Source organism: Brachyistius frenatus, unplaced genomic scaffold (assembly GCF_029030835.1).
Source record: "Brachyistius frenatus isolate BFR_SWC_R1_liver_20210118 unplaced genomic scaffold, ASM2903083v1 Contig_327, whole genome shotgun sequence".
Classification (NCBI taxonomy): Eukaryota; Metazoa; Chordata; class Actinopteri; family Embiotocidae; genus Brachyistius; species Brachyistius frenatus.
In genome coordinates, this window is record NW_027210926.1 from 25,597 (window position 1) to 51,458 (window position 25,862).

The window sequence follows — 25,862 nt, forward strand, 5'->3', positions numbered from 1 at the left end:
TTTGATCCTTTCATAAGATTTAGTCAGGCTGCATGTATTGAATGAAGGTTTCTGCTCAGTTTGCATGCTCTTTGTTTCATGTGAGCTTCATATGAAGAGACCAGCAACAGACATGAACACCTTCATTGAGAAAATTAGTCTACCATGAAGCTGGGGGAAACTGGAGATTTAGTACAGGTAGCTGTGACAGAGCGGAGATTGGTGTCACTGAAATGAATCCTGCTCATGGCCTACAATTAATTCATTTAAAACGTGCAATCAGTGTTAGGAATTCAAAGTCACAGTGCACCGAGGTACATGCTGAAAAGCCATTTAATTTAAATCATGCCGGGGCAAAGAATAAGCACCCAGAATAAATACTGGAGTGTATTTCAGTGCACCAGATGAGGACGATCTGAGGGAAAGGTATGTGATATTTTTTCTGAGGAAGGACGAGAAGTAGTTAACACTGTGAATTAATACTTACTTTAAATATATGTTCCAAGCTAAGCCATTAATCTTAGCTTCGCAACAGGGGCTAGAAGCAGCTACCCTGCTTTGTTTGAAGGTTACAAAATGTTTCCACCTCCAAAGGTCTTATGTGAACACACAAAGTGGAGTATTTTGTAGCCAAGGTGCTGTAAAGCAGCCGTGTACATAACCCTCCGTAGAACCACAAATTGCTGCTTTGACACTCCTCGGGCTGGTAGATAGATTTTGTTCACGTTAGACAGGCTAGCTGTTTCTATGTTGGCAGTCCTTCTGCCTACAGCTAACCAGCTGCTTGCTAAGTAATCAGGCATCTTTTCATGCTAACACAGAAGTCTTTCTCTGGAGGATCATTAGGGAAACATTTTGCTGTCTCAGAAACAGCAAAAAACAGTATATGTTGTACTTTGTGCAAATACAAATTGCTGCACTAATTATCCTTACATGGTTTATTAAGAATGCATTGCTTTAGTTTATTGACCACTCATGCCTACAGTACAACCAATTCTAAGTCAGTTTCCTTTATTTTATTTTTTTAACTCTTCCCATTTGGAACCCAAAAATCTGGACTATTTTGTATATTAGATTGTGGTTGTGGCCCAAGGTAGAATTGAAATGGAAGGACAGGGAGGCCAAACGTTTGTCGTGCTTTGTTCTGCTCATCATCATCTGGCTTACAAGGCTAATTGATGTCATTACTGCGTTTCCATCCCTCACAGTCCCATCTCCACTGTTAGGGGGAATTTGGGTGTTAATTGGATTGACGTGTTAAACCTTATTTCCAGCATGTGACGCCTCTCTTTTTTACACCGAGGGAATGACATGTTGGAAAAGGTTTACTGCCATCAATAGAGTTTGGATGGGCATTCTCTCATTTTGAGTCAACCTCATCTCGTGTTTAAGCCCTCAGTAAATAGCTGTAAAGCCAGAAATAGCACTGATTGAGGCTCCATCTCTCGCTCATATAAATAAACACACACGCATTTGTGCTCAGTGATCTGTTCAAGCACGTGCACATTCACACGCAAAGCCCACTCTCACACATACAGACCTACACATGCAGGGGCTCTCTTTGTGTTTCTCATACACACTAACACAAAGTCTGTCTATATTGAATCTCCATCCAACATTTTCTTCATAACACATGCACACACACAAATTACTCTATTCCTGCCCTTGTTTATCTGACAAGCTACATCAGAACCCTGGCTGCCCGGGCCCCATTTAGATGTCCATTTATAGTGTTGAGAATGAATTATTAAAATCACCGGTCCAATTTTTTTTTTTTTTTGCCTCTCTTTTCATAAAATTGAGGTGTACAGAGAAATTACAATGACTCTAATCAGCTGCAATTCCCTGCCAATAAAACAAAAGCAATGAGCAGCTTATGTGCGATAGAAAACCGGGTAATGAATGCATGCAGGGAGAGGCAGACAATGGACAAACCCAACGTGGGTTCTGTGAAATGGAAATAGGAAAACTGACAAGCGCTTTTGAAAAGGCCAGTCAGAAGATACACGCATTTGATGTACATTTTGATATCTGGCAGGGGCATCAGAAGAGAAATCTGCTCTTAAATAAACATGTCATGGTGTTTAAGACTCATGCTGCACCTTCAAGTGTGTTTCAGTGTTCATGGTCAAAGGAGTCACTGCAGTACTTTAGTGGGATGCAAGACACTTCTAACAGCCTCTCATCCACATGGCTAAGCTCAGCTTTCTTCCTGCAAATTTCTTATTACACGCTCATGTTACTTGAAACACAGCAGGACATGGTGTTACATACCACTTTTCTTTTAAGATTTTAGGGTCAAGTAGAGATCATAGTGTTTTTTTCAACAATCTTTGATTTATTAATTGGTTAAAGCAATATGTAAACGTAGAACACAGCCTTTTATCTTTACTTGTGTTATTGCCACTTCGGCTTCATTGGAATGCATTTCCCTGGCTTACTTAGCACTCTTCACATACTTAAAGTTTAATGATTGGCGAGGGTGCGAACTCTGTCAATTTTGTACAAGTGTGCACTTCAGAGAATAATGAGCTGCTGCTGGTCTGTTAAATTTCACTGAAGCTGCCCACGCAGCCCACGTCATTGTTCTGGACTTTTCAAAGCTAATGACATCATTACCAGATCAAGAGATTGTTGTGGGGTACATCCGGTTTCAAAAAAACAAAACATCAAGCAGAATTAAAATTGTTGAGTTACAAAATATGGAGCAATCATCTTTATCATTCCAGTGAAGGGAATGTTAATGTATGGATTTCCATTGAAATCGACTGAATCCTGTGGTTAATATTTGGAATATAAATTGAAAGGATTGTCTCTTAATTCAATCTCACATCAAAATGTGTCATAGCATTGTTGGTCAACAGAGTAAAATGTATTAGTTTTACTATTACAGCTCACAAATTGTAAGATGCGTTCTAATGGTCTGTGTTCACATCACCTCACTGTCCAACAAAGCCAACCTATGTTTTACACATAGGATAAGGCAGCAAAACCATGTGGATGGAATTAGGAAAAGATCATGGTTTGGAAAAAAAAAAAAAAGTCACGTATGCAAGTTATGTAATGCGTAATAATAAGTTTACTCTTTTGCATTACATAAAATAAATCCATATTGTCAAAGACTCAAACACCAATCTTACCAACACCAAGGATATAATGGTTTTGTGTTTGATATATCCAACCACCCCAATCTCCTTCCTTCCATGGATACTCTCACTCTTTATGTTCTTCCTTTTTCAACAACCCAGTTTAAACCCTAGACATCTAACAATTGTCAAACGAATATCTTTTGTGTTGTGGACAAACATGGACATTGTGTGACCGGGCTGCTATTGTCTAAATCCCAGATGACTTCTCATCTCACACAAATGTTGGAGGAGTTTTAAAAGGATCATCAGGGTGCACGAATGGCACCAAGAAATAACTTTAAAGTGCTGAGTTAAACAGATGGCCTGCTTGCACAGTGTTTGCATATATACAGGGTTTGGATTACTGTGCTGTGCAGCCAGAACAAACAGCAGGCGTCTCTCTCCTGTCTGCAGGTAAGCATGCACGCCTTACATCCTGACAATAAGTGCTGAGTCAGACACACGCTGCCGTCTGGGGATGTTGTGGGGATATTAGAATTCAGCCCTCAAAGCTTAAGGAAAATACCCAGGCGCAGCGAGGTATTTAATGCACTGAAAGGACACTAACACGCAAAACATCCCAAATAAAGGACAGTGTCTTGTTAGCTGTGAGCTTACCAAAAACTCACAGGTGTTATTGACTGAAGGAATGTTACTATCAGGGCAAGAAGCAAAGAAACAGAAGATAAAATGTTCAGTCAGTAAGATGAGAAGACACAACAGGGCAGGTTTTACTGACATTTGAGAGTACCATTTGGTGGAGTTAAATAAAAGCAGATGTCATTAGTCAAGTTCACATCTGCTGTGAAAAGTAAATCTTTGTTATCTATTTTTTATTCACTAAGTTGCTCAATGACAAACTTACAATTGAATCTTTATCTGTGGTCAAAATAAACAAATGTGAAATAAGAATGTAGACATTACGAGGTCACATCTCAATAGAAAGGCATGATAAACATCCACATATCAAGCAAACCACATTTGACCTGTGTCATGTCTGTATTGAGGGATGTGGACATGAAGTTATGTATATGATCAAATAAATCCTATATTGAGGTTTCACAATTAAAGGACAGATTTCAGAAAGAGTCTGGATGGTACTGACCTTAAGAGGAGGGACAGCAAGAGGCTTATTGTCCTTGTCCAGGGAGACGTAAGTGAAGAAAGCTGAGACAGCGCGATATTTTCCTTTGTCTTCCTCCCCCAGTGAGGAAGCATCTACCAGCACTTCGATTTCCATCGACTTGTTACTGACAAACGTGAGCCGCCCCGTCACCGTCACCACACAACCTTGGGGAGAAGAGGAAATTTAAATTCCATATAGTCTTTTCATCTTAAATTTAATAACATTTTCATTTCAACTTCTATAACATTTTAATGTTTGACTCAACCTACTCTGTCCTTTAGCCATCCATAGAAAATAGATTTTGTTAAGATATTTCAAGTTTTACAAGGGTAATAAATTAAAGAAGTTGCAAGACAGTTATCAGGTTTTCCAAAAATAGAAAGACAGTATTGAAAATATCACACAAAAAGGAAATTTCAAATCATGAAAACTTTTACAACACTCACTTTCAATCATGTAAATTAAAATAAACTAATGAACTTAATGTACAGATACACTGAACATTAGCTTTACATGAAATCAGCCGAGGAAAAGATGAGATCTACTTTGCTCCACTGAGACAGTTTGCAGCGTGAAACAAGGTTTAATTTCAGCCTGAGATACAGCTACTCCATCTAATGCCTTTGACTCATCAAAAATGTGTTATTCTCCTTTTGTCACTGTAGCATTAAGACAGTCAGCTAATAGTACTGGGCATTGCTGATGTGTTTCTTTATTCTCTTTGATGTGCTTGTACTGTATTACTACTGCTGTTGCCATAGAGACAAAGAGAGATGATGTTATCTCCGCAGTCTAAGACAGATCTCGAGTACATCTTAAAAAACAGTCAGTCCTAAATAATAAAAAATGTACATGGAAAATAAAAAATATATATACTTTTCTCAGAGTATGTGCTGCAAACCTGTAACATTATGAGAACAACTTCCACAGGAACTAAACTGGATTTTTGTTTAGTGACAAAGCTCTGGTTCTCATGCAGGAAGCTCTTTGCAGTTTTTTTTTTCCTCACAGGAAGCTTTTTGTTGGAGAAAAGATGTCTACACAAAAACAGCAATAGCACCACCACAAAAGAGAGGATGGAGTCAGTGAATGGGAACACAAACTGTGTGACTATGAGTCTATGACCAACACACAAATACTTTCAAGTTGACTAAGATACAACATTTGTTTGGTTTTGAATGCACTGATAAAAAAAAACCTACAACTAACAAGAAATATAATTGTTTTTGAAGAAATATTGGATTATTTAGAATTTGATGCCAGCAACATGCATTAAAAAAGTTTTGACAGGGTCATGTTTAACACTGTCACATCATCTCTTCTTTTAACAACACTCTGTAAACCTATGGGAACTGGGGTGACAAGTTTCTAGAGTTTTAAAAGTGAAATGTTGTCCCAATTTTGCTTGATTTATTATTTCTGCTAATTAACAATTTCCTTTGTTGTATTTTTTTGTTTCATGATACTCCAAATGGTTTTAATGGGTGTCGGGTCTGGAATGCAGACAGGCCAGTTTAGCACCCTTATACTGTGGAGCTATGCTGTTGAAATACCGACAGAATGTGGTTTGACATTGTTTTGCTGAAATAAGCAAGGCCTTCCCTGAAAGAGACCTTGTCTGGGTGGCAACATATGTTCTTCCAAAACCTATATATAACATTCAGCAGATTCTCTGAATCTTTAAATGATTCTAAGTACCGTAAATGATGAAATCCCATAATTCTTAAAAATCTTACATTGAGGAACATTATTCTTAAATTGTTGCACTATTTGCCCGCTCAGTCTTTCATAGAGTTGAAAAAAAAACCTCCCCATTTACACTGCTGAGAGACTCTATCTTCCTGGGATGCTCTTTTTATATCCAATTATGTTATCTGTTGCCAATAAACCTAATTTGTCAGACCGGGTGTTTTTACACAACTTTTCCAGTCTTTTGTTGACCCCGTCGCACCTTTCTTGAAATGTCTTGCTGCCATCAAATTAAAAATGAGCCCATGCCTTTATAAGACAATAACATTTGATTTGTATTTTATTTTCTATTAAATATGATTTGTAAACCATCACATTCTGTTTTTATTTACATTTTACACAGCATGCCGACTTTTTTGGAAACTGTATTTTGTGACAATGTTCTGGACTGGACTGCTGCACTAGGATTCATCCCAGACGTACTATGGGAATTCAAAGTTATTTATTGCAGTTTAGATGATGGCAAAGATGTGTAGAGCTAAACACTGGTTCAGCAAAGACACACCTTCTGTGGGAGAAGTCGAATATAGGAACTGTATGAAATGAAATGGTACATGTTACCGCCAGGAGCGAGTTCAGTCTCATTCAGATAAACTCTCTCTGGCACAGATGTATTAGACTCACTTAAGTGTGTCACATTACACAGAAATGAGCTTTGATGATGGGTGATTTTCAAAGACCTTCATGATTAATAATTGATTTATGCAAAGTAGATCTTGGACATAAAGGTCAGCCAGCGTGAACAATTGGAGGAGTCACATTTCTGAGGAGCTGTTTGACATAGCTAATCTGCTGTGGGGACAGTGCCCAAGCCTCATGTTCTATAGCTTGGACTGTAATATTACTGAGTAACAAATTTGGTATTTTAGTTGCATCCTGTTGTGTAAAGTTTAGGTATTTATAGTATTCTTTTAATTGGCTCACAACCAGCATTACTACATTCCCTTATGTATGCAAGAAAAGTGCATTTAAAATCATCAAAGTGTCATTACTTTTCTATCCAAACAGAAACAAAGATCTGTACAATGTCTTTCCCCAGTCACGCATAATTTTTTCCATCCACTGTCTTTTTTTTATCAGTATCAAATTGAAGACTGTAAAAATCTTGCTTGTCCACTGAAATGAAACTGAAAATTATTACCAGAGCTGCATTGTGAGCGTTTATGATGAAACACGTTTCCCTTATTTTTTTTTCTCTCACACTTCTCGCCCTCACCTTCAGCACACCCTTCAGTCTATCTGAAAATTCCTTTCATCCAACATTCAGCTTTTGTTTCATGCCTTTCTTATTATTATTTGTACCTCTATTTGTTTTGCTGCAATGGATCATGGCTGAATTCTCATCTGGTACATCAGTGGCTAGCAACTCACTAAGAAACAATCTCAGTGTCTGTTTGATACAGTTTGTGGTTAGAGGGAGAACATGTGATATTGATAGTTTCTGTAAGTTGTCACACAGCCTGGGATCTTCTGCCTAGGCATAGTTTCGCAACAATGATTATTAGAGATGTTAATATTATAAAGTCTTACAGAACAATGCACATATCTGCATGTTGTCTCAAAACATGCAAAAGAAATATGCTGCAGACAAGATAATAATAAAACCATAACCATAAGAATAAACAGCAAATCAGAATTGACTTCCTGCATATTGGACATTTGAAGTATAACAGATCTGTTTGAGAGCTTCAGTTGTTGAAATATAGTAAACAGTAAATTAGTGGCAAATGAGGTGTGACATGGAAAACACCAAGAAGACATCAGTGAAATAGTAAGTAGAATCACACAAAAACAATATTCATTTATAATTGCTTACTCTAAATGTATTATTTATTTTCTTATTGTAAAATAAATATATTGCAAATAAAATTATGTCATTGCTTCTTAACATCAATGAATCACTCTCAGTACTACTTCTTAGTGTTGCTTTTGGCAAATAGCCAGAGTGTGATGCTTCTTTGATTTCAAAGAATGAATTGGAGACTTTACTCCATGATGACTTGTTTGTTCAGCTCAGATCTTCTCAATCACATCACATTTTAAACCACGATTTAAAAGTGATTCTCGATTCTGTGGGTCGTAATAAGCTGCTTGCACAAAAAGATCTGTGGGGTATTATCTTGTTCTTTTTATTCATTCTGAAAAGCTTCTTTTTTTTTTAAAGTTCAAACTTTTTCTATGGTTTGGGTTCTTTTGGTCTTCTTTCTATTTGTTGTTTAAAAAAAAAAAAAAAAAGAACGAAAACAGGCCTTGCCAGTGAGGTAAATAATTCAAGTTTGTGACTCTCATGTGAGAAGTAGCACATAGTCGCAACCACTGTTGGTTGCCTGCTGACAGCAGTGATTAAGTTGCTGTAATCAACCATAAAGTGTGTAGATAATTTGCAATTAAATATTTACATTAATACCAAAAACATGTGACAACTAGACACTTGAACTAAGGACTATTAATTGACAAGAAGAATCTTTAGTAAGGGGAAGCCCTGATTGTAAAATTGTGAACCTGCCCTGTTGTAAAGAGATTTTTGTGCTGCTGAGCCCAACATGACTGATATTCTGTGCACTGATGAAAGTGAACTGTTCAGGCTAAACACAGCAGGACCTCCAGAAACCCATAAACAGACCTCAGGCTGTTTAATGTTTTGAGTCTTAACTTTGCACTGCAGTGTATCTAATGGTTATTTTATCTATCTGTCTTCACACAGGCTTGAAATCACATATTCAGCATAGTTCAAAGGTTTCAATCCACTTTCTGATATTTTTCCACTGTCACATATCATTAGTCTATCACCTTTCCAGGAGTAACAGTATTTTTTTAATGAACAACATAAGTTTACTTTTCTATCCATCAGCTGTCGTTTACTGTTCTTACACCTAAAAAGAGAGTAAGAACATACCGCACCAGTTGTTCTAACTGGATCTTGGCATTCAGTGTTACAGGAAAGATTTTAAAATTGTACTACTTGTATATAAATCATTAAATGACTTGGAATGAAAAAAATATTGCTGACCTGCTCGTACAATGTGAGACTTCCAGATCTTTAGATGCTCTGGAAATAACTTGCTTGTTATTTTCAAGAATTGGAACAAAGATGAAAAATGCTTCTTTTAGATATTGCATGCCACAAATTACTTCATTATCTAATCTGTGCCACTCTTCTAAATACCTGTAAAACACTTTCGAACCGTTCACCACTTTACCTGCTTTCCTTGCGTCCCACTGGCTTTTATATATCAATTAAGAAATAATGTTGTAATATTGTTTTGTGTTATTTTTATGCCTTGGGTTTAGCTGGCAGGGCTGGTCATACTATACATACATTCATACAGAATTCATAAACCCCAATCAAACTTCATTCCCCTCAATTTTGAGTACCTTTAATGTGAGGACATTGTGTCTATAAGGCTCAGTTCAGAGCCGCTTAAGGCAGCTTGTCAATGGAAATGTTTTTTGTTTTCTATCTTTCAGATTTCTAGAAAATTTTGGCGCAACATTATACATTTTGAAATGTGTCTTTTTTCTCTTTTGTGAGTGACCAAACACAACAAAACCTGATGTTTGGGTCCTTTAAATTGCTGGATTTTAACCTCTACAGTCACTGTGTTGGAAATATCTCTAAATTGTGTAATACTGTATACATTTAGTTGAGCTGGAGAAACAGTAACAAGGAGAAAACACCCCCGTAAAATGACAAAATAAATCCACAGGTACACTCTGTGATGCCAGTGGCTGTTTTGTGAGAGTCTTGTTTTAACACTTGACCATTGTTTTCCTAAACTCACCTCGTGAGCTTATTGTCTGTCCACCTAAAGCCAAATGGGGAATCTACTGGTGACATAACACCTAAGTCACTGTGGAGGCCAGGGGAAATCATGTCAACACCACCTAAACTCTGCAGACAGACAGAGGGCACGACTGCAGCAGATAGGAGCAGTTAAAAGATGTAGACATGGATCTGGACCAACCTGTAATGTTCAGTTTTCTGGTCCTGGAACTGCCTGAAAGGTGTGTTTTAAATGTTTTAAACGTCCCCTCCCTCACATCCTGCCACTCACTCCTTCTTACTCAGACCGCTGAGGAAAAACACTTCTGAACTGAGTGAATTATCCTGCTTGAATAAAGTCGCCTTGTAATGTACTGTAAACCCAGAGCTGTTCGAGCTGACCTGGCACAGTCGTGCTGAGCTGTGAAATATGTAAATGCTCTTAGCCCTTCGTAATTCAACAAGGAGTGGAAATGGAGCTGCTACCGTTAACATCATATCCTGAAGTAATCATAGCATGTTAATGTTAGCAGTGAATATCTGGATCACATTATGTGTAGCACAAGGAAAGATGAGACACACTGAGAAAAACTGTAACCTATTAACATAATGCACTGTTATACACCAATTTGAAGAGACTGCTTTAAGTCATTTTTGACATATTTAGATTCTTTAAAATGACTAAATGCGTGGGTTGCACCATAACTGGCTACATTGCATTCTGGCTCCGATCACGACCACCTGAACTGTTCGCTGCCATTGTACACAATGCTTGTGATTCTACACGCAGCGTCCCAGAAGTGGTTTTCCGTTCTGCTTCGCATAAAAAACGCAAATGGTCTATTTTTGACTGAGTTGGACTGAAGCTGTGTCACCTGCACAGAGTAGATCAGCAGGGCAGGAAGTCACACAGAGGAACGGCATAGAGAATGAAGACAATTTTCACAATAAAACTCCCTCTGCTGACTCCTGATTATAGATCACGTCACTACATTGACATCTAACCCCTCTATACTTCAAGTAGGACAGGAAATGTGTTTCCTCCCACTCAGGCACAGTATGACACATAGTTACAAAACAAAATATGTTGACGAATGTTTTTTTAACAACTAAAATACAGCAAGCCATATTAACTTTGTCTGTAGGCTACAACACAAAGCAGGAAATAGACATAAAACGGCCAAAAAACAGTCAACCTTTAACAACGTAGCATACTTTCACACAAGAAGCTCAAATATCAAGAAAAAAATGTCTGGTTCAGGAAGTCAACAAAATCAGTCAGACAAAACTGACTGATGAAGTACAAAACAGTGTCAAACACACGCCATGACAGACCAGGCCAGTGAAATCCTCAGATAATGAACAAACTGCTATAGGAGTAGTTTCATTATTAACTAACCACAACTTCTTTTTGGCCAAAATCTTGCTGCTATTTACTCTATCAAAATCTCTCTTAGTAACAGTATTTAAAAATGATCATTTCAAATGCATTTCAGCCCGAGTTCTTAAGTTTATTTATCTGGACTTAAAATTGTTTCTCATAGGTAAAACAGGTAAAACATGTTCAATGTTGATTTTATTGGACAGTTGTCGGCAAAGATGGAGAGAAACAGAAACATGAAGGGAAAGATAGTGGAACAGGCAAAATACTGTAGCAAAAAAGTTGCATTTATACTGTACTGTGTGGTAAGCATCATGATCACTGGGCGTGTTTATGTTTCTGTGTGTGCATTTGTATCAGAGCATGTTTGTGTCCTCTTGGATTTGCTTCAACATAAACTGTCCCTAAAGCACTTTGGATCAGCTCTGCTGCAAAGAGTGCAGGCAATAAAACCTTTAACTTCCACAATAAAAAAGCAGTATAAATAGTATCAGCGTTGTCACTGCTAACTTTTTTGTCCACTAAGATGTTAAAGGCTAAGTGGATGATGGCTTTTGTCAAAATTATTTAATGAACTTCAAAATAAAAGGCTTAGAAATTGTCTATTTGGAAAATGTCCACCTCACAGGCCGAGAGGCGCTGTACAGCAGATACTGTATAAACAGTCAAAGCTCTGTAATGGAAAATGGTGAGATCATTAACATTGTTTTTCCAGATGCAGTGGCAGGCCTACAAAACACAACTGGTCTTGATTAGAAACAGTGTGACAGCTATCATCGTTGGCTAGCCCAATTTAAAACAACACTGTCTGAAGCTGAATTTAAAGACTGCAGAGTTTTTCCACATTATCATGTAATTGGGTTTTTAGAGAGTGCAGTTCATTAATTGGCAAGAGGCAAAAGAAAAGCCACCTCATGTACACACACAGAGCTTCCTGCAGCCTAGTACCAACACTGCAGCATTTGTTTCGAGGAGGTGCTGACCTGTGGATGGTTTCATGCATTAGTGACTTAAAGCTCTGAGTGTGTTGTCTGTGTCATCCTCACCGTTCTTGATCTTGCGATGGAAGTTGATGGCATCCACGGAGGCAGTGACAATATTGGTGTTGCAGTGCCGACATGCCACAATGCCAGCGACCTCATCCATCAGCTTCATGGTCACACCTGTGGCAGACACACACACACACACACACATATTAGAGCCAAGCAGGATAATTAATGGATTTAAAAAAAAAAATTGTATACGCTTTGTTCTGAGTAGTTTTTATTTCACTATGGCTCTCTTGATAAATGTTTCAATAATGACTCCAGAAGTATCTATTTCAGAGACAAACACTGCTGATTCAACCTAAGGAGAAGCACAACACAACTATGTCCTTCATTGGTAAACAAATTACTATTGAAAAGTTCAAGTTTGAACATGTGCTCCAATGAAAACTGAACTAACTCAATTTGTTGATGATGCAGGAGAAAGTTTGTTTTGTCAACCATTTACAAGGTCAAGAATGGAATAACACCATCTGATGTCCTTGTGTTCATACAAGTAAGACTTCAAACAGCAACTTGTGGAATACTGCACTCACCAGTGAGACCTCACACTCGCCTCCTCTTCAAATCTAAACAAACCTTTTAAGGTAAATGTATCACAGGGATCCTCGCCCATGTTTGAGACACCATTTCATTGAGATGAGATTGTTTTATGTAAACGCTAATGGCTTTCCTGATGTAATTAGAAACCTCTCCACCTGAAACTAAATTATAAATGAGTCTGCTTGCCATTTCCTCAACATTAGCTTCTCATTCAGACTCATTAGTCCAATGTCTATCAGCTGACGGCTTATAGGAAGTGTTTCAATAGCAAGCTGATTTTCAGCTGACAGATGTGGATGTTCAATAGACTGTTGCATTATCAAGATTTATGTTTCCTCCATGTAAAGGACAATAATTCAAGTTTACCCCTCAGCCTGCTGATCTACTGTAAACAACATATTGTACATACTCCGAACACTTTTGCATAATAGTCTAGTTATATACGTCCTCACCCAAACAATGAAAGCATTTAGTTAATTTGTTTAAGTGCAAACAGCAACCCTCCCATTGCCTTGTGAACAACTGTTTGGCAGCCTTGAGTCTGACATTTTGATTGTTGCCATATTGTTTTTTGGAGTAAGTGGCCACTTGTGGACGAGCTGTGGAGGAGCAAGCAATAGGTATGACTCGATCTAACTGAGAACTCAAGGACAGTATGCACGTCCACCTATAACACAAACCTGACTGCATCTCAGGCATGTCAATCAAACCAGGCATGCCCCCAAACAACCTCTCTTTGAGGCCAAATATGGAATTATGGAATCATTTTCAGAAGGACCACATGAACACTGATAAGGAGTGAATTTAGAGAATCACACCATAATGACTTTGTATTTCATGCAAAAAGCTGAATGGAAGTCCATAGGAACCCAAGGTCTTTTTGAGTCAGCCCCTTGTGGCCCTCAGTGGTATTACACTTTAAAGCACTTCTGCATTGGCTTGCCTTTTCAGACCCAGACACTGCATCCACTATATGTACAATCTATATTTCAATGTTTAAATCAACCTCCGCTCACATTTTTCTTACAAACTCTTGTAGTCATGCCCACTATAAGTATTAAAGACTGAAATAGGGTAACACTGCTTTACCTGCTAAAAATTGTCTAAGGTGGTGTTTTTTCAGACAATCAGAGTTACTGCTTCTGGCTAAGATCCTGTGTTAATTAGTGATCTTTGGAGATGCTTTGGACAACCAGGCAGCTGTTTAAATTTTTTTCCAGTATAATATATAATGCTAAGCGAAGAAGCTTCTGACTGTAGCTTCATACAGACAAGACTGTGGCATCAATGCACTTATCTATCTCTCAGAAAGTAAGTAAATAAATGTATTTCACAAAATGTTGAACTGTTACTTTAACAATGATGGTGATTTTCTAAAGCCTTAACTCAGCAGTTTTAATTGCCTAAACCAGTTCTTAACCATAGGTGGCAGATTACAAATCACCCATAAACTGTAAGGTGTTTTTGGAACAATCAAAGGGAGCACCGATAAATCAATAATTTTGTGTGTAGCTTAGAATACAAAAAAAATTAACATCTCACAAGATAGAAGCTTGTGTTTGTTGAGTGTGACCAATATGTTGACCCTAATCCTGATTAAAAAATAAAGTGCGTCCGCAAGCATTTTCAAAACAATTTCAGCAGTAGAGGTCGGTGAGGGACGAACACACTTAATGTGAAGAGTTCATATTGTTTGTTGAAATTTTTGTTGCCACACACAATCTTTATCAATGACCACATGATCGATATGGTTGTTGTCGCTGCCATGAGCTCCAATATCAGTGAAATTAATCCTGTAAATGGTAAATGGAACACAATAGCATCCTTTTACCTTAGTGGTTTACAAAGCACTTTGTAAATGTTGCATCTCATTCACTGATCCACACTCATACACCAGTGACGACGAAGTCAGGTGTTCGCCTGCCATCAGGAGCAACTTTAGGTTCAGTGTCTTGCCCAAGGACGGCATGTGGACAAAAGCATTGAATTGACAACTCTGCAATTAGTGGGCAAATCCACTCTACCACCTGAGCCACAGCCACCCAGTGGGAGAGAGAATGTGTGAGAGATGAAACTACAAACACCTAACAACACACCTTTTAAGCCTACAAGTGGTGAGTATTTGATTTTTTTTTTTTTTTTTTTTTAAATAGATAGATTTTAGGTGAACTATCTGATTTAATCATCAAACAATAAATTGTCAATAGGTTTACAGAGTACTTTCTCACATTAAAAGCTTATAAATTATCTGAAGTGCTTGAAAACACTTTCAGCAGGAAATCAACATTCAAGGATTACAGTAGAGCTTTAAAGCCATTAGTTTCCTAATGGAAAAGGGCTGACAAAGTGGACACTGAGGAGTTCACAAATCTACACCTGCATCTACACCCGGGCCACACATATGTCCTCGGCAGCTCGTGTCATGTGTAAAAGAAACAGCTGTTTGCCGATTTCTCACAGAAAGTAGGACATCTTGTAACGGAGTGGGTGGGTAGGAGATGAGAGAAACAAGGAAGAGGATGGCATCTGCTTCACATCTCAGAGAAAAGCGCATGTGTGTGCATGGCTTAACGTATGTGTATTTAAAGACAGTCACACCCTCTGCAAGACACTCCATTTGCCCCAGTCAGTCCCTATAAGTTGCTTTTTGTATCGCTCGTGTTGCAGGAAATCAATAAGTGCACTCGGTGATGGCTGATTTGGCTCCCAAAAGGTTCTTACCATCTGCACTGTGTGGCTCTATTTATGACAACCAAATGTGTGGGAGTACAAACAGAATGTGCTGCTTGCTCCCAATGCAGCATTCACGGTAAAAGTAGGCCCACTGAGTTGATTAAGAATTAAACATGCTATTACTCTGACCTCCTCTTATCCCACATAGTCGCAGCATCGCAGTCTTTTTTTTTTTTTTGCTTGTAAAGCCGTTATGTACGAGGGCTTTCTGTGCAACCTAAATCTAATGTATATCCATTCAGAGGCACAGAGAGCACTTATACCTAAATTTCCAACAGGATATTTTACAATAGAAAATGTCTTGATGCTGAATAAAGCTCTGACTTTGATAATTCAGGCCAGGCAGTGTGAAAGTGGCAGATTGCTCGCTTTAACACATAAAAGGCGCCATAATCTTTAACTCAAACCAAAAACCCATTGATTGGTGAAACGCTGTCTGATTGAGGCTGATGATATAGCCACAGTTCAGAGAGGTGACAACAGGCTTAAACTGTGTGGGCAATGAAATATGTCACTGCCATCCTTCAGCCTGTTGCAAGGCCTCTTCCAAAACTCATCTTGCCCCCACCCCACCTCCACCATCTCTGCTATGTTGTGAAAATTGATGGGATCTCACCCAAGATTGAAAATGTCCCTTGGGTACAAGGCACAGCAGGCTGATGCTATTCAAAGCCTGGAGTGGTCGTGTCTGAGCATGTAACACTGAATGGAGATGGATCATGACCTGAACAAGATGATGAAACTGAATGTAATAGCTACGTTACATTAAACCTTTTAACCTGAGTTTGTTAGAGTATCCCCCAACTGAAATTTCCTCTTAGCTCACTGCTGATATTTTGAAGTTGAAATTCATCTATGAACTGCTAAATTTTAAAAACATCAACAGTAAACTGAAAAGAAAGGAAATTGTCAAGTTATAAAAAATTTTGAATAAGAGCCAATGGGTGCTATAATGAAATACATGTAAAGCAGCTATAATCAATATATTTATTTTAAATCAACATGTCTCACATCGTGTCACGTTGTGATCACCCAACACCGCACTTCCCCTCAATTCTACAAACCTTTACAACAACATTTACCTAATTTTACAGCCCTTAAATTTTAGTTCACTCTCACAGCTCTCATTAGTGTTGTTTTTAGCCACAACAAGCAGCACCTGCCCAACACCAAATGGCAGGGACCATTAGCAACCAGCTGGTGAATGCAGTGGAGCATTTAGCTGCTAAAAATCCAGACAATACTTTCAGGATTTGGGGGAATAGTGGGCGAATATTAGACTTACATTGAACTTGCAAGTTCATCGGGTGCAACAAACACTACTCCAAAAAACAACAGGGCTTTCGCACCATCAGTGCTTGGGCCCTAATGATTGATAATGTTGCTCTGTTTGTGGCGAAGGGAATTCAGTTGGTTGCAATTGGCAACTTCACAACTAGATGCCTCTAAATCCTACACACTGCTCTTTTAACAGATAGCCATCTAAACATAGGGCTCTATTTCAATCGCTTCTGAAGAGAAACATTTTACATAAATGTTTTGCACTAAAAACTGTTTGATTTGTAAAATATTGTTAAGGCATTTGACTTCAGCCTGCAAAGATAATCTATTGTGCTCATTAGGTCCAGACTAGTACTGTATTATTTGCTATAGCATCATAAATCACAAAGAATTATAACTTAAAACTGAAAGCAATATTCAATACAACGACCGAACTAAACCAGATAAGATTCAATAAAAAAAAAACACATTGGAGCTGGATTTCTACAAAAAATCTCTGCTTTTTGTGTTCATCTCAAAGTAATGACACAACACAGCAGCTATGATAACAGCAGACATGCATCAACTGATAAACTCTGATCATATTAATCCCTAAAAAAAAAGTCATCCCATTTGATTTTCCATGTGCAAATATTAACTGAGATTTTTTTTTTTATTCTGTTCCTCTGTAATGGTATGAGGACTCTTATGTGAATGAAATGATCTCATTCAGGGTAAATAAAGGAATCACAAAGGATCCATAAAAAGTCCTGCTCGGTATGCTGAGGTACTGGAACATCAATCCCCAGTTTGCCCGCATTCTCCACTTTACTGCACTGCCTCAGAGACTTCCCATGGCTAGGATTAGCTATAAGTAAAGCAAGGGTATCTGAAAATAGAGTTAGTCAGCTGGAGTTGAGAGGTAATTATGCATAAAACATAACAAGCCTAATCAAGATTTTTGAAAATTCAGTTACTTGTTATTCCTCATCATACATTTGTCAAAGCTTTGTCAGATCCCCAAAAATAGTTTTTATTAGCAATTATCATTGGCAGCAGTAAAACAATTGTAAATTGTCTTGGCTTCAGAGAGGAATATCAACATAAAGCTGTTAAGGAGAAATAAGGAAGGATAATGTGGATGTAGAGCACTGAGGTCTAAATGTTGTGTGTACAGACCATCGTATGGATATACTTTCATCTGTTAAAGTTCACTTTGGGTTTGGGGTTTTCTGTTTTACTTAGTAGTCACCTTCCCCCTGTGTCTTGGTCTACGTTACTTCTTCCCTTGTGTAATTGTCTGTCCCACCCCGGTTTGGTTTCAGGTGTCCCTCATTTTACTCCTCTCCCAATTTTATTAAGCATGTGTGTCATCTGGTTCCATTTTTGTCAGTTAATGTCAGCTGAGTATCTGTTCCAGTGTTTTTGAAATCTTTGGCTCCTCGTGGCTGTTTAATCTTAGTTTATTATCTTTGGCTTTTACTTAGTTTCAGTATCTTAGCTTTTGACCTTGCCTCTTTAGTTCCTTTTGGATCCAGCCCCAGCGGATTCAGTTTGTTTTTGGATTGGCTGCCTTTAGTTATTTAAGACTTTTGTTTTTATGGAACCTCCTATTCCTGTCTAGTGTGTTAGAATCTTTCCTGCCTCTGAATATCAACAACTATCACTTAGGCCTTCTATCTTATTAGCCTCTTTAATCAAAGTGTTTTAATTTGGCCCCTAAAGGTGTGTAGCTCAGTTTCATCACAGGAGAGGCAGAAAAAATATCTCTGTAGCTCTGACATATTCCCTACCAAATGGAAAAGTTAGCAACTAACTAGTAAAGAAAGTGGAACATAAGAATCATGCATTTTTATCAAGGTTAGTAGAAACTAGAGCTAAAAGAAGAGTAAGGATTCGACTTTTTTCAGGTGGACAAAAACTCCACTCAAAATTAATTTTAATGTTACTCTGTCGACGGGATGTGTAAATGTGCAAACGGTTTGCTAATGTCTGCCATAACATCTTTAGAAGGTATTAGAAAAAGCCAGATATAATGCAAAATGCAATGCACACACACTGCACACACTAAAAATATACAAACACTAGCTCTTCAAATTCAAAATAACCTCCTCTTCACCTTAACCTTCACCTAGGTAGCTGTTTATGAGCACTTATACAGTTTTTGACCTCACATTTATGTAGACAAGTGGCTGCAACGCAAGCAGCACTAGTCACACAGCATGTGTGTACCTGGAATAATAAAAACGATCCTGTCAGAGGCAGATCATGGACGAATCATCCATCGCTGACACCAGAACATTTCCCTTAATGACTTCTATTTTTGCACGACGCAAATAAAACATGGTAAAAACTCACCTAAACTGAGGGAAGTTACAATATTGTTAATGTTAATAATTGCAGAAAAGCTGCACCAGCAAGTACTATTTGAATGCGAGTCAGATATTTTTTTAAATGTCCTTCAATTATTGCCATTTGTTCAATGCCTGCTACTGACATTAGTTTACTTCCTCAAATAGCATGTCCATATTTCATATGCTCCATTGCATCTTACAGACACAGCGTTTATGCATTTCTAACAAAAGGAAACGTTGGTACATGTTTGTCTCACTACTATTTTGAGGTCGCGTTGGATACACAATTTATTTGGTGCACTAAAAACCTTTGACTAAAATGTCATGCCAAATCAAGTGAAGGACTGCACTGTCCTTGAGGACCAAAGATGCTTGTCTTTATTAATCACTACCATCAGTGGAACTGTTAATGCAACTCCTGCAAAAAAAAAAAAAAAAAAAACAATCTCCTTGTACAGTCAATGTAAAAGGTTGAAGTGAGGCTCAATGTGAGACTGCAAATGAGGACAAGCGAGGCCAAGACAGCCGTGGGCCTGGCGTTACATTCACAGGATGACATGGCACACTATGACTCTCCCTTTGCCGTAGGGTGGGAACACGAAAGGCAGTGGGGGGGAGGGAATGGGACGAGGGATGGTGTGTGTGAAGAGGAAAGACAGCTCACTCCAAATTGGGAAAAAAGGGCAATTAGCAACCAAGTCCCCAGTGCAGCCCAGTTTGCCATGGGGCAGAATACCTCTGTGATTAGATTCCTTGTGACGATTTCCCCAAATCTTGGTGCACAATGCTGTCCATAGGCAACAGGCATGGGAACAATAAAGGCAGTCTTCCAGGCAGCTCTTGTCGCCCGTCAACTCTGTACACTAACTTCAAGCCCTTTTAATTAGAACAAGCACCGACGCAGCACACTATGCAAGGCACACACTGATGAAAGGTAGAGGGGGTGTGAGACCAAGGGATATCGACAGAAAAGCATGAGTGACCCCAGCTTCTCTCACATATTCTCACATCACTCTCTCAACTTACTCCTTCCATCTTTGGGTCTCTATTTTGTTCCCTGCTCCTGCACCCTTATCTACCGCTGACAATTCCCTTTCTCTTTCCATCCTTCTCATCTCCTCCCCAACAAGTGCTTTAATCATGGACAGTATCAAACGACTCAAACTGCCTCCTAATGAGCTGTTACTATAGAAACAGCTCCTGTTAACATTACTGCCATGCAGCAACCCACCCACATCCTCCTAGAAAGTACCATAGCCACTGATTGTTTTTTATATATATTTTACTATAACAGGTGAGCTTTACTAAAGACCAGGCAGCTCCCTAACAAATATGTATACATCTTTCTGCAAATTGCAAGCGCTGTCATGGTTACTGTTTAACTGTAAGCGCCATGCACACCAGAGGCCTGGGAAAATCACTGCAATACAATTCCTGTAATGGAAAAACTGTCAGATAAAAAGCTTTTAGATGAAATGTTCCTCCAGCTGTGATGGTAAAGGCCATCTGCCCCGGCAAATTACATTTCTAAAAGTACAACTTGGTTTTGTAACAGTAATAAACCAGGTTAATTTCTGTCCTGGTTTTAAGAAGGTAATGTTCCTTTTTACCACTAAAACATCTGCTTCCTTTTTAGGCTTGTTAGCTAGATATGGTACTAAAAGTGACATGCCGTGATTACTTTTAAAAATCCTGATTCTATATCTTTTAAAGTATGATTCAGCTGCCAAAATTCAGACCAGAAGAGCTTGATAAAAAAAATATTGATACATTCATCTAAAGCCAGCTTTAATCATCACTGCATCCTGACACCATACAAGTATTCTATTACAGAAAGAGTTTCTGCCAAGCAACTCGTTGAACAACAATACACCCTCTCTATTCCCATTTTTACAGCTGATGTGTTGAATCAATTTGTTAGTTAAAATTGCTGTCTTTTCTCTCTTGTATTGATTCTACATCAGTGTTTAGCACAAGTAAACAAACTCTCCCTTCCATTAATGGCCAGTTTGAACACAGTCAGGCTGCTGTCCTGTGTTGTTGGTTGAGGTCATTAAAGCTCCTTTGGCTCAGTCCTACCTCACAGCTTTAGGGTTTGCTGCACGTAATAACAACCATATTCAAGCCTCTTAGCTTATTTCACTTACAAATGAGTGAAACATGTCTACCATCCTGGACGTAGGACTTACATCACAAATGACAGACCTGAATATGTTTGTTTCGTGTTTTAACTTAGAATGTATGTGGAGAGATGGCATGTTTGTGCAAGAGATTACTTGTATACCAATAAAGTTAAGGCAAAACTAGATTTTAGATCAGGTATCCTGAAGTTTAATGTCATCAATGTTTGCTTCCTAAACCACACTGATATTTGTGGGTATATCCTTCCAGCAGATGTGAAGACTTTTTCAGGGTTATATAAGTTTAAAGATCTGCTATCACTCATACAGGCCTCTACTCACACATTTACAGCTCAGAGAAATATACCCACTGCACATCTTAGAGTGTCCTCAGCATTGTTGTTTTGTGATTCTTTTGCTTATTTACCGCAATTTCTCTTCAGGATGAATGCTGTACTTCACATATATTTCAGTCTACTAGGAAAAACCGGTATCCAACATAAACATGATTTTCACCTAGATGTCCTAATCTGTAAAAACTCTTCTCCTGAGTCTAGAAAAGACTCCACCAGTTTGGCTGATTCCGTTTTTTATTACTAAATCAATGTTGGTTTTAGAGGAGAGAAGGCTGCCAAGGCAGAGGAAGTAATCCACACACACACACAAACACACACACACACACACACACACACACACACACACACACACACACACACACACACACACACACACACACACACACACATACGAACACTCATACACACAAAGGTCGATCACACAAGCTCCAGCGGACATATCCCTGTCTCCCTGAATTCCTCTGTCTCGGGCGCTGACATGTTTATATACTCACTGAGGCCAGATTGGAGCAGAGGACAAATAATATAAAGCCACAGTGATAGATGTTCTGTGCCCCGGCTCAACTATGTCACACATACACATCCTGTATCAAATCGATACACCAGCAATTATTTCATATTTACACATCTGTGGCTCCTCTTCTTTCTACACACACAGTAGATATAGAAAGTAAAAGAAAGTGTGTGCAAAGAGTGGAAACATACTGATGCACACATTAATCATGGGCATGAGAACACCCACTGTCACTCACTAACGATTGATTTCTCCACTGCTGCACAATTTAGTGGAGTAACCTTACAAAACATCATCATAACAGCTAACAAGGAGTCTTTTTAACTCTCTTTTTTCCTGCACTCGAGTTGTTTTAATCAGACCGCAGTGGTGTCCACCTGTGGCAATCAACTGCTGTTTCCATGGCAACAGCTGGTACGCTTCCTTCGCACACAAAAGGAAAAGAGACGGGAAGAGAGAGCATGAGATGATGAGGAGAGGTTGGCAGACGGGTGAAGAACAGTGACAAAGAAAAGGAAAGTAAAAGACAGAAGGGAAAAGGAAAAATGTGGAGTTAATGGATGTTGTGGTGGTGTTGAGCCCAACTTTCTGATCCTCTGATCTTTTCCAGGACTTAGGAAATTCCCAGAGATTCACATTACATACTGTACCCAGGTGTCAACCATTTAAGGAGCAGCTACAGAAGCCTTGACCACTCAACATCTGGTGTTGTGAACATTTTGTGTATAAATGCTTTTAACAGTGTGCAGACAATTCTCCCTTCCTACTGCCGAGCATCTATCTGAGATATCTGTTCCTAAACCTCCTGCTGGGGCGAAAGGAACCAATCAAGGTATAACTCCAAAGATGCTCAGTAACTCTAGATCACAACAGATCTTACAAGTACTATTACTACCATAGACTGTACATAAATGTCAATGTAAGTTCCGGGTCTGAAAAGTGGGGTACATGCATAAGTGCCTTAAACTGCAATACAACAGAGGGCCACTAGGAGCTGGCTTCAAAAAGGATCTGGCTTCATAGACTAGCATTCAACTGCTTTCATTAAATACAAAGTCAATACATTTTTTTCCATAAGTCATAATGGAGTCTTTCACTAAAGTCACTCCTTGTCATTAGTTTTTTGGCAGTCCATTGGAAAATAATTCAAAAAGCCTTTTTTTTTTTAGGGGCGTGTCTGTTTGATTGACAGGACTGTAGTGCAGTCAGGTTTCCACTATCGGTGGGGGGGTATAGTGTTCATCAGATCAAGCCAGATTCATCACTGGCTCCTTCACAACTGACTTGGCAATGGCCAAAATACCGAACTCAAGGCATTAGAACGGCAGTTCACAAACCAATGGGTGACGTCACGGTTGGTTGCCGCTTGATTTCATCAGTAGGAAGCAGTGTCGATACAAACTCATAAATATCAAAAGTAGACTGTTAAACAATATCGAAACTACCTGCAAGCTTAACACCATAAAACGTCAGTGAGAAAACAAACAGGACACTTATGACTTTTGATGCCAAATAACTTCCTAAATGGGAAATATCATGCCCACACAACCCTGAATGAAATCCCACACAGCTGTCAAATAGAAGGAATTAAAATGACACAATTGTATTATCCTGTATTAGTGTCTATGACACTAATGCTGGATAATCAAATCTCTCGCTGGATGGATGTGGTGTCATGTTTTGGCTCTGCTATTACCATCAGTCAGCAAGGATTCATTGGTAAAATAAAAAACTAAAAACTAAAGAGATGGCCTTTTGTGTTCTTTAATGTTTGTGTGGGTGCACATGTACTTTAAGTCTCCTTAGGCCAAAGATTCAGTAAGTGAGTCGCCTGTCATGAAGAAGTCAGTCTACTTTTCTCCAACAAGAGTACAGAGAGAGAAGGGGGGTCCACCCTTGCCGCCTGACCTGACTCGGTTATGTAAACAAAATAAGTGTAGGGAACGCAGCGGCAGCAGCGGACAACTGAGAACATTGCCTAATGAGCAATGGCATGTACAGCGAGAGTCGGCAGCGTGTGTGTACGTGTATTCTAAATGACCTGCATGCTTGTAGCACATTTGAGTTTTAATTGGACAGATTTCTCAGCGTGCTCTCTGAATTACAGAGGCAATCGTGACACGTGCACCACTTATCTGTCCCCCCCCCCCACCCGTGCTCCTGTCTTCCTTTTCATTCCCTCTCTTTCTAAGTCAACATCTGTCCTCGCTTCTTCTTCTTCATCATATGATGTGTCTCTGATGGCCTCTTTATATCGCTGACCTCAATAGAAATGGCAGTATGAGGCAGGCACATGCAGCCAGAAACAATATACCTCAGCTGATAAAAAGCATCTGGAGAGTGCTGATAAAATGTTGGATTAGTTACAAACGCAGCCCGAGTGGTTTCTAGTAAGGGTTTGTTTCTGATGTTGGGACATTAGATAACCAGATTTTTTTGTTACGGGTTGCTAAACCATCAAATCTGGATATGCACTCATTTAATTAACTATTTGTCTTGCCTATAATCTTAGTTTTCTTTGTATCATTTGCTCTGCTTTGTTTCTCATACTCTCTTAAGTACTTTGAAATTTATTTTGGGGCAATCTGGATCAAATCCAGCAGGGCCAAGCACCCACAATTAAAGCACGACTGCAAGCTTCTTGTTTGCAAAAAGTGAAAACACTGTATGTGTTAAGAGTAGTGATGTGTATAGAGTGATTCAATGGAAGGGCTTTTTTTGAATCTATGCAGAAAAAAATATTTTCAACGAGCCTCTAAATGCCTTTTATAAAAGCAACATCCAAATATAAATTGTTTCTCCATTTAAAGATTGTTGAATAGGGCCAGCAAGACATTTTTAACAAGCTCAAACACCAAGCATTTGAAGTACAATTTAAACCTCTGCTTGAAGCACATAAATGGAAACGACATCAGCACCATAAATTTCCCATTTTCCACTTGCTGTTCCAGTTCTTTATTTCCTGCCTTGTTCTTGTCATTCTGTTCTTCCCCATTACAGCCGTGCTCGTAATAGTGGAGTGCTGTCATGCAAGTAACACACAACTACAACAACCCGAGCAGTTACATGAGCAACACAGCAGCACACACGTACACATAAATACAGAACAACAACTGCGAGACAAAACTGCGAGACGCTACAGAACCCAACATCATTCCTCATCCCTTCACTTAGAAGAACACGTGCACTAAAAGCCATAAAATTCTTTCTCAAGGGCGTTTCACTTTGGATTAAATTAGTATTTCTTCCTCTGTGCCTCTGCTGTGTGGGGATGCCAAAGGCTCTAAAACGTGGAGGAGCCTTGTCGGTTTTTCATAAGCAAAACTAACATGGAATAAAGAAAATAATGTAGATACTGTAAATGCAAGTTAACATATACATATACAGTAACTACATATAAACACCCATACTCTATATATATTTAATCACTTGTTACTTTACTTTCCTCCTTCTGTCTTTCCTTGCCTCTCCTCCAATCTTTCTGTCTCTTGTTCTTCCATAGATCTCTCTCCCTCTGCCCTCTCAGCCTTTCTGTATGTTCTCCACTGTAGGTGGCTCTGTTTCATCCTCCCCCCTGCAGCATTTCCATACTGTACCGAGACCGTGGACACTCTGGCTTGTCCCTGCCTTGAATACTAAACATTCTGATGCAGCTCATGAGCTCTTTGTTTTAAATGTGTGAGAATGACAAAGAAGTCTGACAGGAATGAAATGATCTGTCAGCCACTGTGAGAACTAGATCGGTCAAACAGTAGGATTTAAAATTTGAATAAAACTCAAAGCATTGATTTTAATGCCACAGAAACTTAC

At 38.8% G+C, this 25,862-nt stretch overlaps 1 protein-coding gene across 4 annotated transcripts in view; it reads right to left on the reverse strand.

Moving 5' to 3' along the window:
* acot7 (acyl-CoA thioesterase 7) overlaps positions 1-25,862 on the reverse strand; it is a 55,480-nt gene that overhangs the window by 9,083 nt on the left and 20,535 nt on the right. For all 4 annotated transcript variants that reach the window (XM_069723414.1, XM_069723413.1, XM_069723416.1 and 1 more), the window contains 2 exons: positions 12,173-12,289; positions 4,213-4,397 (listed from right to left, as the gene is read on the reverse strand). In XM_069723414.1, coding sequence (XP_069579515.1) covers positions 4,213-4,397; positions 12,173-12,289 — 302 coding nt within the window. The remainder of the gene's footprint in view (positions 1-4,212; positions 4,398-12,172; positions 12,290-25,862) is intronic.